Here is a 14,791-nt window from a genome sequence, read left to right as displayed (position 1 = left end):
GAGAGAGAGAGAGAGAGAGAGAGAGAGAGAGAGAGAGAGAGAGAGAGCGCTACATAATAAAAATTGTGTACCAAAAGGAACTCCCTGAGAACTCCTTAAAGCCTTTTATGAGGGAGAGCTCTCAACTGATCCAGGGATGACTAAAAAACAAGCAATTAGGTTTTGTGATTCGTGGTTTAAAATGGGGAAAAATTCAGCTGATAAATCATTTTGGGCTCAATTTGGTACCTTTGATTATCATAAACGGAAAGATTTAAAACCAGTCATAGCAGATAAAAAAACCAAGGCATCTAGAATACTGTATTTGTGGAGCAAATTAAATGATCTTTTTTATCTAAGTCATCTGATGGCATCTGTCCCAACATCCAAGGTGTCCTCTCTTTCACCAACCCCCCCCCCATTCTCTACCCTGCTTTATCTTCTTCCTCTCCTACTCCTCTGTCCTCACCTGACTTTACACCCAGTCTTAACCCCTTTCTCTCCAGTTCCTTTGTCCCCTCCTGCTCCTTTGTTCTTACCCTCAACTCTACCCTGCCTTGCCAGCTTCTCCCCCTGTTCCTATATCCTCTGACCTGGTGCAACCTCTTTCAGCTACCTTTCCTATTTCTGTACTTCCTCTGCCAGCTGCAGCTCCTCCTTCACCACTTTCTTCCCTTCTTCTGCTTTCTGCATCTCCATGCTACTCTCCTCCTATCTCAACTGGAAGCTCGAGTTATTCCAAAGAAAAGGGGTAATCTATAGGCATTTTCCCTCTTCAAGAAACTATTAGTCATGACCACAGGAGCAACGTAGTTCTTCTTAGAAGACATAAGCCATTTAGACCCTCCACTTGGAGAAGTACCATTTCCTAGATTTGATGGGGACCTGGAAGCAGTTATAGATTTTTTTCAAGCCATACTTAGAGGTTATAATCCAACTTGGGGAGATGTAACTGATTTAATGATAACCCTTCTCTCCATGGGAGAAAGACAAGCCATCATAAAAGCAATAAACAGATTGGCTCCAATGGAGGGGGAGGTCCCCAAACCCAAGGGTCTCCCCAGTTGGCCTTTACAAGATCCACATTGGAACCCCAATGTTTATACTGATTATGCCAGATTACAAAAAACCAGGCAATCTTTGCTTAAGGGTATAAATGATTGACAACACATCCAAAGAACTGGAATATGTCCCATGAGACAATGCAAGAGGAGAATGAGTCCCCTAATCATTTTCATGATATATTGTACAAAAGTGCTAAACTACATGCAAGATGAGACCCCATCGACTCATGAGATGCACATATTATTAGCACACACTTTATTAACGAATCATTGCCCGAAATAGAAAGCGTTTCCATAAAAGATGTCCTGGTTGATATGAGATGCCTATAGGTCAGCTTAAGGGTATTTGTTTATGAAGGTAGAGAGTGAGAAAAACAGGAGAAAGAAAAGCAAGGGAAGAAACAAAACACCATTGCTCCAGTGCAGGCAGCTTCAGTTCAAACCATTCTTGCTCCTTCACAGGCTGTTTCAGAGGCCCTTGCACAGGAGTATCAGGGGCAACCTCGAGATTCACATTAATGCTTTTATTGTGGAAGGAAGGATTATGATGTCATAGACTGTAGAAGGAAAAAATGGGACTTCAAGAGTAAAAGGTGGAGTGATCCTAGAGGTTCCCAGAGAAGCAGTAATACATGAAGGTTCAGGGGAACGGGAAAGACTTTGGACCTTAAAGAGGACTTTCCTTTTTCCAGAATCTGAAGTCCTGCCCCAGTTACCCCAATTCATTCCTCTTCCCAAAACAGGGATCCTTACTTCATGTCACTCTTAAGGTTGGGAACACATTCTATGATTGTTTGCTAGGTAGTGAAGTCTCAAATTCAGCTATAATGAGTTAGCCTAATTCCAACTTTGCTTCAATTGAGTCTTTAAATGTTGTTGGGGTTTCAAGGAAGCCTCAGCATGTTCCTAAACTGTGGTCTCAGATAGTTTCCATGGGTCCCCTTTCTATGGAATATTCCTTTCTCCTTATGCCTAAATCCCCTGTAAACCTATTGGGATGAGATCTCCTATGTAAACATAGGGCCACTATTTCCTGTTCCCCCAATGGTACTCTGTTGCTACAACTGCCCAAGATTCCCTCTCTCCTTGTTCCCAATCCTTATTCAAAATAATGAAAAGGGAGCTGGAGCATTCTCAGCATCGTCTCTGATATCCCCAACTCCCTGTAGGTCTCTTTATCTTGGGTCTCCTAAAATCTGCTATCTCCTATTACTATTAAAACCAAAGGAAGACCATTACCACCACCATCATCTATCTCCTAGTATCCCTTGTTCTGGGAAGCCACTGAGGGTATCTCACCTATTACTGACACATTAAAAGATCAAGGTATTATTATTCCTTGTAAATCCTCATGCAATATGCCAATTTTCCCTATTAAAAAATCTAAGCTAGACCCTGATGGCAAGCTTGTTTATCATTTTGTTCAGGATTTGCACACAATTAATGCTTTTGCCATACCTTGACATCCTGCGGTACCCAACCCTGTCACTATCATTTCCACAATCTCTTGTGAGGCAACCTCTTTTACTGTGGCGGGTCTTTGTTCAGCATTTTGTTCAATCCCCATACATCCACAGTCCCAGTATTTATTTGCCTTTACCTAGAAACATTCACAGTATGTAGAAAGCTTCACTTTATTTTCTCAAATTTTGCAGCAAGATTTAGCTTCCATCACTTTTTTGTTTTGTTTTGCTTTTTTTTTTTTTTTTTTGGTGAGGCAATTGAGGTTAAGTGACTTGCCCAGAGTCACACAGCTAGTGAGTGTTATATGTCTGAGGCTGGATTTGAACTCAGGTCTTCCTGACTCCAGGGCCAGTGCTCTATCCACTGAGCCACCTAGCTGGCCAAGGAGAGAATGCATGCAGGATAAATTTTAAAGTTCAATATGCACTTTTTTTTTGGGTGAGGTGGCATGAGGCAATCGGGGTCAAGTGACTTGCCTAGGGTCACACAGCTAGTAAGTATCATTTTGGTACAAATACCCTGAAGCTGGATTTGAACTCGGGTCCTCCTGACTCTTGGGCCAGTGCTCTATCTACTGTGCCACTTAGCTGCCCCTTTCCATCACTTTTAAAGGTGACTCCTTGACCCAGTACACAGATGATATCTTTCCAGGGGCACTAGATGCTGGCATATGTCAGAAAGATAGCCATCATCTACTGCTGAAGCTTCACCAGAGAGGCCATAAAGTCTCTAAAGCACAAGTCCAATAGTACCTTCCACAGGTGGACTATTTCTGGTTTATCCTGGTTGCTGGGACTTGTTCTATTTCTTCTAAATTCATTCAGGCCTTCCAGCAACTCTCTGCACCCACCACTAAGTGGCAGCTGAGAGCCATCCTCTAGCTGCCCAACACTGCAGACAATGGATACCTTCCTTCAGTGATTATCAAGTCCCTTGTTTCTTCCAGAACCTTTGCAGCTAGATCATCAACATATCTCAGCTCTGGCAGAGCTCAAAAGGACACTGTTATCTGCATCGGCACTGAGACTCCCAGGTAACGGTAAGTCTCTCACTCTTTTTGTACATGAGCAAAGTTGGGGAGGTTGGCTGCTGGCGTCCTAACTCAAGCACCAGGACCCACTCGGCAGTAGTCTAGTATTCTGCTTAGCTGGATGCTATGATACTGGAGCACCACCCTGTCTTTGGGTCATAGTTACCACTGCTCTTTTGGGGGAGACGACTTGGGATTTGGTTTGGGGTTCTACTTCGACAGTGTAGTGTCCTCATGAAGTTGAGGTTCTCTTACTCCATCATCAGACTCAAGCCTTCTCAAATCAGAGACTTGTCAAATATGAAGTGACTTTGCTGGGTAATGAAAACATCACCCTCAAGCACTGTGCAATCCTCAACCTTGCCACACTGCTCCCCAATTTACCAGTCTCTGGAAAGCCATTACATAACTGTGACTCTCTAGTAGACATGGCTGAAAAGCCCTGTGATGATCTTTCTGATATCCCTTTAGAGAACCTTGACTTTATTTTCCATACTGATTTTATACTCTATACTCTGTTATGAGGAAGGGTACCCACCATACTGGCGCTGCTGTACTATTTGTGTATGATATTGTCTGGGCAGCTCCTCTAATCTCAGCGCCCAAGCAGCTAAGCTTGTGGCCCTTACCCAGGTATATCATCTGGCCAAGGGAAAAAGGGCCACAATCTAAACAGACTCAAGATATGGATTTGGTATCTGCCATGCTATTGGGATACCCTGGCTACAGAGGGGATTTTTAATGTCTGCTGGTAAAATCAATGCAAATGTGGAATTCATCAAAGATCTTTTATCCGCCCTGAAACTTCCTGCCACCCTGTCCATTGTTTACTACTCTGCCCATACAGGAGGGACTGATCCTGTTTTATGAGAGAACAATCATGCTGATGTGGCTGCTAAGTGTACTGCTCTGGAAGGTCCTGCAAGTGTTTTTAATCTCTCACCTTCCTATGATGTTAACATCCCTCTTTCCTACAATGACTCTAAAGTGGAGAAGTGGAAAGAATGGTATAAAGCAAAACAGGCTGCTGGAGTCTGAGTGTCTGCAGAAGACAAACCATTCATCCCTTGGAGTTTCTATCACCAGGTACATCTGTCTATTCATAAGAGTGACCACTTTGGTACTCAAGGAATTGTTAATTCAATCAGAAGGGTTTGGGTTGGTCCAGCTGTCACTAACATAGCTGCCCATGTATGTGCCTCTTGCCCTACCTGCCAGGTATATGGCCAGCATGTCTTCCATGCCAAAGCCCATGGAGTGTTCCCTCTGGCTTATACAGCCTTTGAGCATTGACAAATTGATATGGGGGATGTCGTGTTATTGGTGACCAACTCACACAGTGAGTAGAAGCCTTTTGCGGCTCTCATGCCGCTGCTGGTTTTGTTGCTGAAACAGTCTCAAGGGAGACCGTTCCCCACTTTGAGGAATGTGCACCCTACCAGTACATGCTGACTCTGACAAAGGCACCCACTTCACTGATTATACCTCATCCCAAATCTATTCTTATCTAGGGGTGACCTTGAATCTTAACACCCCTTAACGCCTCCAAAGCTCAGGCCAGGTAGAATGTATGAATAAAGAGGTCAAAACAAGGATTGGCAAACTACGTACTGAGACCCAAATGAAATGTCCTGAGACCCAAATGAAATGTCCTGATGTCTTTCCTGTAGCTTTGTTCTGTCTGTGCAATAGTCAGAGGGGAGGAATTACACAATCTCCATTTGAAATGCTTTTTGGGAATTCCCTCATCCAAGCAAAACCTTTTTATCCAGCACAAACATTCCGATGCAGAAGCAGCACTGCAAACTGGACTTTTTACTCTACAATCTACACCCAGGAGGTAAGGTCTATGTCAAGAACTTTCAACAGGACCCAGACTGCTTGGGAGGGGCCATTCCAGGTGCTGCTGACCACCCTAACAGCACTCAAGATCAGGGAAAAGAATTCCTGGATACACTGTTCTCAGGTGAAACCAGCCTCTTCTCTGAAATAATTGACAGAATAAGGGACACTCGTCATTTGAGAACATTCTCCTCATGAGCAGAACCAAGAACATTTTTCTCCCTTTCTTGTATTTGTTCTATTAAGTCCCACTGTTTATAAGGGACATAATTTTCTGATGGATAGAAGTTTCTAATTGATGTAGTAATAATTCTAGAACTAAAAACAAAGACAGACCTTCATCGCTTTCTTTTTGGAATGCTCTCTTTTAGTTTACTGAGAAGCAGTGTTCATATCAAATACAAGGCCTAGGTAATAAAATGTCCAAGAGATGTTTTCAGAAATCTGATGGCTGCATGAGACATCTGAGCCGTAAGATACAATGTGCTGATGAAACAGACATTAGGAATGGATTACTACTTGATAAAGGGGACTGTGCCTCTGTGGACTCTGTCAATGCATTGATCAGTCTCCTCTCTGTCCCCCTCAAACTAATCTCATCATAGCAGGCCAGCAAGGCCTCATAATTAACAATCCCTAATGAAGTTTTAGTGCCTTTAGGTCTTTTTGTATCCTGGGCAGCCAATTCTGAGAGGCAGATAGATTTGATATCATTTGATAACTGGCATATCAGTTAGTCATTCACTGAGGAAGTGATCCAGAGTGAATCAAAGGGAGGAACAGAGAAGATCAAAGGTAATATTACCTTTAGTTTCTACTGCATGGATTTCTACTGCATTGATTCTACAATGTAATTGATTTTGTGCTGTGCTGATTTTATAACTGAGTCCTGCATCTGCCTAAATCTATATCTTTGAGTTGAGTTCAGGAATTTAGCTTTCCCTCTGAGTTAGCTTTATGTTAGTTTAAAAGAAAAATTATGTCTCATGCCAGTACCACTTGGGATAACTTCCTTGATATCTGTTTAAGTCCCACAAAATTACCATCCCCAAAAGATATATCATCATCACAAGTACATATGTATGTGTGTATATATATATGTATATATATGTATGTACATACATACATGTATATGTGTATATACATATATTTTTTTCTGTTTTTATGTAGTTAAGGGAGTTTTTAATCTCTTTCAAGGAAATAGCAAGTCTGTTAGTTGTAATAGTAGTTACAAGATGTAGATGGGTCATATGAAACAATTAACATTCCTTAATTGTTGGGGGGCATAGTTAACCTCACCTGAATGCCAGCCCACCCTTCTCAGTACAGCCAATCCTAATGTTCCTGCCCCAACCCTACAACCTATCACCTTCTCCATGCCTACCAATACCTGTTTTCTGCTGTGTCTCAATAAAGAGGGTCCCCTCCTCCTCTTGGGCTTTCTGGCTTTGCTGAGGTTGGCAGTCTGATCTGCTTTGTTAACAGTTATATGCATCACTGTCAATAAACTGATCTTGCTTGGAGTCGTATGTACCTCTGTCTATCTTTATTAAATTTACTCGAGCATGATTGAACTGACTTCCAATTTATATGTCCCGTAGGTATCTCAAATGACACGTCCAAAAGGGAGCTCATTTTTCCCCCAAAACCTACCTCCACTTCTGAACTTCCCTGTTTCTTTCTTGAAATCATCCTTACAATCCCTAGATTGCAATGGCTTTATCCATGACTTTTTACTCTCCCTCATCCCACATATTTAGTTAGTTGCCAATGCTTGTCATCACTATCTCCACAGTATACCTCACATCAGTCCTATTCTTTCTACATACAAGGCCAACTCTAGTTCAGGTTTTCCTCACCTCTGGAATGGACTACTACAACCGCATCCTAAATGGTCTCCCTGCCTCAAATCTCTCTTTTCTCCAATAAATCCTGAAGACAACTGTCAAAGGGTTTTTCCTAAATTACAGATCATATTCACTATAAAAACTCCTATGGCTAAGATCAAATATAAGACCCTCCGTTCAGCTTTTAAGGTTTTTCACAACCTGGCTCCAACTTATCTTTACAAATTTATTCGCATTATTCCCCATTTCATACCTTATGGTCCAGTCAAGCAGGCCTTCTTGCTGTTTCTCCCACCTGATATTCCTTATCCTATTTCCATGCCTTTCCAATGGCTGTCTCCAATGCCTGGAATGTACTCCCAATTCCTGAAATCCTTTGTAACCTTCAAAACCCTGCTTTTGGAACCTTTTATAATCCCTCCTCTCACATCTATCTTGCATATACTTATTTATACACATGTCGTCACTCCCAATAGAAAGTAAGCTCCTTGATAGCAGGGACTGCTTCAATTTTGTTTTTGAATCTCTAATGCTTACACATTTTTTTGGACATAGTAGGTAGTTAATAAATGTTTATTGACTGATTGAGCTGGAAGGGTCTTTAGAAATCATCTAGTTCAACATCTTCCTTTTAGATGATAAAACAAGCTAAAAGAGGTTACATGTCTTATCCAGGATATGCAGATAAAAAGAAGGTAGAGCTAGGATTTGAACCCAAACAGATTCCAAATCCAGTCACCATGGTGCCTGACCAGGGTTTAAATTAATATACTCTATAGACAGAACTCTATAATGTCAAAAGTATTTTCAGATAACAAAACTATTAATTCTCCTAATTCACCTTCCTAGGACCTCAATTAGAGGCAGTGAGGTGGCTCAGTGCATAAAGAACTGGGCCTAGAGTCAGGAAGATCTGATGTCAAATCTGGCCTCGGATACCACCTGGTGACCCTGGGCAAGTCACTTAACCTCTGCCTGCCTTAATCCACTGGAGAAGGAAATAGCAAACTACTCCAGTATCTCTGCCAAGAAAACCCCATGGACAGTACTGGCAGGCTCCATGGGGTCCTGAAGACAATAACAAGGACTTCAGTTATTCAGTTAAAATAGGTTACACTATAAAACAAGGGTATTGGACTAAGTTGTTCCTAAGTCTCCTTTCTGCTCTCATTTATAATCCTATTACTAAGGATATACTGGAAAACAAAGGAAACTGGAGCTGTTTATCCTGGAGAAGCCAATAGTTATTGCTGCCCTTACATTTCTAAAGAATTAGAAGCAAAGTAGTGTAATGGAATGTCAAGTCAGGAGACCTGGGTGGGAGTCTTTGCTCTGAGATTTACTAGCCCTGTGATCCTGGACAAGTCATTTCCCCTCTCTGGGCCTCAATTTCCTCCCCTGTAAGAGAGGATGATAACACTGTATCAACCACCTCACAAAGTTATTGTGGGGAAAAAATGTTGTAAACCTTGGGGTTTTGCTACATCAATGTGTTATGTTTATCAGACTTGTTTTCCTTAACAAATCAGGACAGAAAGGAGCAATGGGTATAAATTGCAGAGGCAAATTTAGGTTTGGTGTAAAGAAAAAACTCTTAAAAATTAGAACTGCCCCCCAATGGAGGCAGTGTAGCTCCACAAGGTAGTAGCTGGTGGAGGACAAAGTGAAGGTGGGATGACCATTTATAAGGTATGATGTAGAAAGAATTTTTAGTATAAGTTTAATTTGATGGACTTTAAGGTCTCTTCCAATTCTGAGATTCTAAGACGTATATGGTAAAAGGTTTCAAAAAAAAGTAAGTGCTTTCACATTCACCACAATAATGTTTAATATTCAGAAAAAGTTCTCATTAAAGTAAATCTGGCTTAGAGCTAATCAGTTTACATAAAAATTCATTTGCTATTACAACAAGTCCTTCAAAACAATATTGTTTTGAACAATTCTCCTAAGAGAAATAGCACAGACACAAAAAATAAATAAATACTCACTTTTTTATTTCTCGGAGTAGCATTCGTATAAGGATTGCCTGAAGCGGCTCAACCATCAATTTTCTCCACATATCCAATGCTAGCTGCCAAGAACAATATATACATTATAAGTGAAAATCACTGTAAATCTAGGTTTCAAATGCAAATAAATACATCTGTGTGTATGTGTTTGTGTATTACATGCATATATGTGTGCATGCTTATATGTATATATACACACACACATATGCATACAGTTGACCTTCAACATTTGCATGTTTAACTTTTGTGACTTCAAGCATTAGCACTATCTTATTAGTAACCTCATTTTCACTTTCATGTTGGCAACTGCGTATATTTGCAGCTATGCAAAGTAGAGGAAAAAAAATGAGAGGCCTGACAGGTTCAAGTTTGTAGAGTGTCTGGTTTCCAACTCGGCACTTCACTCTACCACTGTAAAGAACTCACTGTGCATTTGCTGCATATTTTTATCGTTTGCCTTTAAAACTCAAATTCTGTGTTACAGTTATGCCCCCAAAGCATAGTACAAGTCCTTTGGGCTTTAAGCTCAAGCATGCAAAGTCAGTGATATGGCTTAGTGAGAAAATAAAGGTGTTAGATAAACTTCATGCCTCCAGCTGCTGTCAGCAGAAACTTTGGTGTTAACAAATCAAGTTGCCAGTCTAGTCATATTTTGACAGCAGCTACTACTGGTTTTCAAAGGGCAGCCAAGATAGAGAGGTTTACAGCAATGTGGTATACAGTACAATGCCCTCACACCACCATCTGACATAGTGGAAGGTAAATGTAGGTTAAAAAATATTTTAGTTTTAAGAATTTTATTTGCTGTACAGTATTTGTGGTACTGTGGATTTCATGTGTTATGAAAAGTGAATACTGTCTGAAATCAATGTTTTTTATTGAGATGTTGGCATAAAAAGTCACAGAATTCTAGGGAATTATTAGTGGGAAAAAATGTTTTGCATGTTACCAATTTTATTTTGTGTGCTACATTTCATGGTTATTGTGTTAGGTTAAAAGCATAGATTAACAGAATGAATGTTTTGTTTGAAAGAACTGTATGCAGAAAAGTATATTTTCAGCAATCTTTAGCAAAAGTTTACAGTTTTCGGTGGTCATGGGAACCTGACTGTCTATTTCCAATAGGTTCGATGTATCAACATTCACATTTTTTACTTTTGTGCTATTGACTTTAGCACAGTTTTTTAGAAATGTTAGGCCCAGGAAAGTTGAGGATTGATTGTATTTCCCAATTAAAAACACTAATATATTTATTTGTGACATAATTTCATTTCACGTTAAATACATGCATCTATTTTCTACTCATATTTACGTTACACACACACGTTTCAAGTTTTATCTGGTTTTGTGCTACTGCACAAATAATTTGACTTCTTTAATATTGATTCTAATGACTCTTTCAGTTAAAAATTAATATTTAATAGGATTGTTCAATCCAAATAAGTTTCCTAATCTCTATAAACACATTCACATTATAACTACTTAAGAAATTACCTACCTCTCCTATTTCCATAAGTGGTTCATTCATATCTACACCACCATAACCATACTGAAGGTCAGCTTCCGTCAATTTATTCTTCTTAATAAATTGTGTGTTGAGATACCTGAAAGAAAAACACATTCTCATCAGATAAAACAACAAGAAAAGCCATAGGTAAAGCAAATTATTTACTGAAAACTCAAAATTAAACTGTGAAAATGAGTTTAGTAATAGCACAGTCCACCAGAAAATCTTAATATAGTAAATAAGACTATTTAAATAATAGAAAGAAAAGTAATCACCCCGTATCTCCCTGCCTGGCTCCAAAATAAATATCAACACATATCTTAGTACAGTAAAATCTATTAACCCACCACCATTTAATCCAGAAAAGTCTTTCTATCCAAGAATCTAAAGCAATCTGATCAATAAACCAAGGCTCAGGAAATCAGGCCAAATAAGAGCTAGCAAATATTTTGTTTTATTCATGTGCCTTACTATAGTGGGCAATAACTTAATCACTGACACATTAACAACCTGTAAAAATAAACTAAAGTCAACACTGCATTAATGAATATAAAAACTGGAGAGAAAAACATAAGCCAGATTGTCTGATTTAATTTTACTGATATGAGAATTGTGTGAACATTAGTCTCTGCAACACACCTGTGAGGTAGGTACCATAAATATTATCACTCCCATTTTATAAATGAGGAAAAGAGGGTTGAGAGATTAAGTGATTTATCCATGGTCACAAATTGTTAGAAGTAGAATATAAACCTAGATCTCAATGTTATGTGCATCTTTCCAATATATCAGGCTGCTCCTCTTAGTCTATATGAAAGGTAACAATCAGGTTACAAAACAAAACAAACAAACAAACAAACAAACAAACAAAACCAGAGGCAATATTAATGGTACTATTTGGGAGAGCAGAACAAGGAAGTGACAGGAAGGTGCTGAGAGTTTGAGGAATAAAATTTAATTAGCTGCAGAACATGGAAGTGTTTGCATGAACCCTTTATACCTGATTATCACTACCTAAAGAAATAATGCTTCAGTGACACATGCAGCCTGTTTGGACATTCATTCTCAACAAACAGCAAGCTTCCTATTCTTTTCTGTAGGACACTTAATCTGCCAGAGTTCTTGTAAGGCCAACTGGCCTACACTTTTAGCAGATCACCTGTTGTTACCATATCCAGAGGGAAGGAAGGTCAAAGATCATCTGACCATATTTAAAGAAAACAAAAAGCTACATAACCAACCACTGCAATGGGTCACACTAACCCAACTTAAAAGATTTTCAAAGAGTTAAATAAGGGGGGGAGGCACTAAAAATACCTATAATAGAATCCCTGAGGATGGCTTAATAATAACATACAGCAGGATTCATGCCCAGCTTCCAACCAACCAAATGAAAATAAAAGTCAACAGGCAGGGACTGTTTTTTCTCCAATTTCAGAATGTGATTTGAACAATGATTGTGCTACTCTTACTATGTATTCAAGTTTCTCCAATAAACACTAATTTATCATTTAAAAAAAAGATGCAGTATGGTCTAATGGAAAGAGCACTATTCTTGGAGTAAGACAACATGGCTTGGTGAGCTTGGGTAAAGGGTATCACACTTCTAGATTTTAGTTTTTGCTACCCCAAAGAATTGTTGTGAGGAAAGCATTTTGAAAAAGACACTACTAAAGGCTCTCCCCAATCTAACCAGTTTTTTAAAAAAGAAACTATGCAGGGGGTTCTGAGAATGGAGAGTTGACTGAAACAAAACAGCTTAAATCAAAGAGACCTACAACACCTACTGGTGCTTTTGATATTCATTTCTTGATGAGCAGATAAGAGTCTCTAAGTGACTGTGTGTGCTAGGAATGATAGAGCTTCATGTTCAATAGACTCTTGCTTGGTTAATAAATACTTAAAAATTAGATGATTTCCTCCCTCTCATTTTGGGGAACTGATGATTTGACATTATAGTCTGAGATCATGATGTCCTTGATAAGTCAATATTTACTCTATATAGAATTTTACAGATTTTTTTTTTTTACAGATAACCACTGTTAAAAGAAAACTACTTAGTCAATTCACTAACTTACCCTACTTCCACTTCCATAAGAGAAAAATGTGTCTCTAATAGTTTTAATAGAAACATATCACAATTTTATTAACTGCTGAGAAAACAGAATTGATTTCTGATTGAAATCCTTCCCTAGAAAAAATGATTAATATAGAAAAATAAGAATCATAGGTAACATGGACTATCAAGTATTGATAAGATCACCAGTTTATGACAAAGAAACTGCTGATAATAAAATGACACCCCAAGAGATTCAAATGGCTAAATCTAAATAATGACATTCTATATTAATAGACCTCCACTTAAATCCTACTCCAATGTCTCACTTAATGTGTAGGTGACTAAGTTCTTAAAGAGTATGCCAGGAGAATATAAATGATTAAACATATTTCATCTGAGGATCAGCCTAGACTAGTCTGTACAGCCACATCATCAGAATGGTTAGAAGGTGATGAATTTTTTGGTTATAGTATTTCTTGAAAATCATTTTTTTAGTCATAAATAGATTGTGATCCACAGAGAAGGAATACTCACAGCAATGAAATCATGGTTCCTTGAAGTATTGTTGGATTTGGACTGATGGTCAAAAACCATAGCAGGGTTTAATTAAGGGTCTAATATACAGGTAAAAGTTCAGATATATTTACATAAGTTTTGTGACTGAAAAAATAAAAATCAAACAATGATTTTGAATGGATTGTAGATGCATATATGCATTGAAAGCGTGATGATAATCTTTTTTTTGTTACAGAATTATGAAACTTTTAAGGGGATGTCAAAGTGTAGAAGAAAGTACTGTGTTGTACAAAAAAGAACACTGAATTAGGATTCAGAGGGTCTGATTCTGAATCTTGGAACTACTATTTACTGCTTCTATGACTTTAGATCAAAACACAACTTTTTGGGGGCCTCAGTTTTCTCATCTAAATTAGGGTATTTGACTAGATCATCTAACATTTCTTCTGAGTCTCTAAATCCTATGTTCCTGTAATAACAGTGCAGAGAACAAAACCTAAGAGGAACCTTGGAAAAACAAAATAAATATGAGAAAAATATATAGGAAGGTTTCCTCTGAAAGGAATTCTGAGTACTCACTAATAATTTAGTCAAGTTTAGAAAACTTTCACCGTATGGAAAGAATTCTTTGTTCTCACATACTCTACTTCATTTCCCAGTTTCCAAAGAAGTTAAATGGGATTATTGGCATGGAGGATTAAGATCAAAAAGTTCCCAAAGCACTTGGATAGAATCTGCGTTTGAACCAAGTCGGTGTGAAAGAAACTTTGATGAAAGTTATTTTAAATGAACAAAAATAATTTTCTTGATAATGTTACATTATACTTTTTCTCCAGATTTCACTATAAAATAATTTCTAGAGATTTATTAGAAACAAGGGATATCCTAGGTAACTTGACTACCTAGTAAGGAGATTTTTCTAGGACACTGACTTTTATGCAGTATTAACTTAATGATAATGACCCAACTATGAACAATGATCAGTCACAAAGTTAGCATGATTGGTCTGAAATTAAATATTTTATAAAAATGAAACACATATAAGTGTCTGAGTCTCCTGAATGTCTCAAATGAAAGTAATATATACATAAAACATAAATTACAATCATATGATCACTAACATGAAAAGTTTTATACTTATATAATTATTTACAAAATTATGTAAATCTTTCTGTGTCAGCACTTCATATAAATTAGGATTTTTTTGTGTTGGCAGAGTATTGGCCCAAATAGTTTTCTTACTTAAAAAGTATTTTACTCAGCAGAGACTCATGATATTTTGCTTTTATTTTTTCTAAAATGACAGTTATTAGCAACTGGTTTTCTTCCCACCATGTGGAAGGTGTGGTTAGATCCAAACATAGTAGATAACTACTGCACAAAGACTCTTGGAATACTCTATCAGGCTACCTCACCAACAGGCACTAAAAATCACTTTTTTTTTTTTGTTAGGGAGAAGTGGGAGAAAGGGTTG

At 38.3% G+C, this 14,791-nt stretch overlaps 1 protein-coding gene across 1 annotated transcript in view; it reads right to left on the bottom strand.

Moving 5' to 3' along the window:
* Positions 1-14,791, bottom strand: part of CUL2 (cullin 2) — a 117,423-nt gene that overhangs the window by 59,421 nt on the left and 43,211 nt on the right. The window contains exons 5-6 of the mRNA XM_027841617.1: positions 10,734-10,839; positions 9,215-9,297 (exon numbers count right to left, since the gene is read on the bottom strand). Of these exons, the coding sequence (XP_027697418.1) occupies positions 9,215-9,297; positions 10,734-10,839 (189 nt within the window). The remainder of the gene's footprint in view (positions 1-9,214; positions 9,298-10,733; positions 10,840-14,791) is intronic.

Source organism: Vombatus ursinus, unplaced genomic scaffold (assembly GCF_900497805.2).
Source record: "Vombatus ursinus unplaced genomic scaffold, bare-nosed wombat genome assembly UNPS02014861.1, whole genome shotgun sequence".
Taxonomy (NCBI): domain Eukaryota; kingdom Metazoa; phylum Chordata; class Mammalia; order Diprotodontia; family Vombatidae; genus Vombatus; species Vombatus ursinus.
The sequence above is the reverse complement of the archived record's forward strand: the minus strand, read 5'-3'. Positions and strand labels throughout refer to the sequence as shown.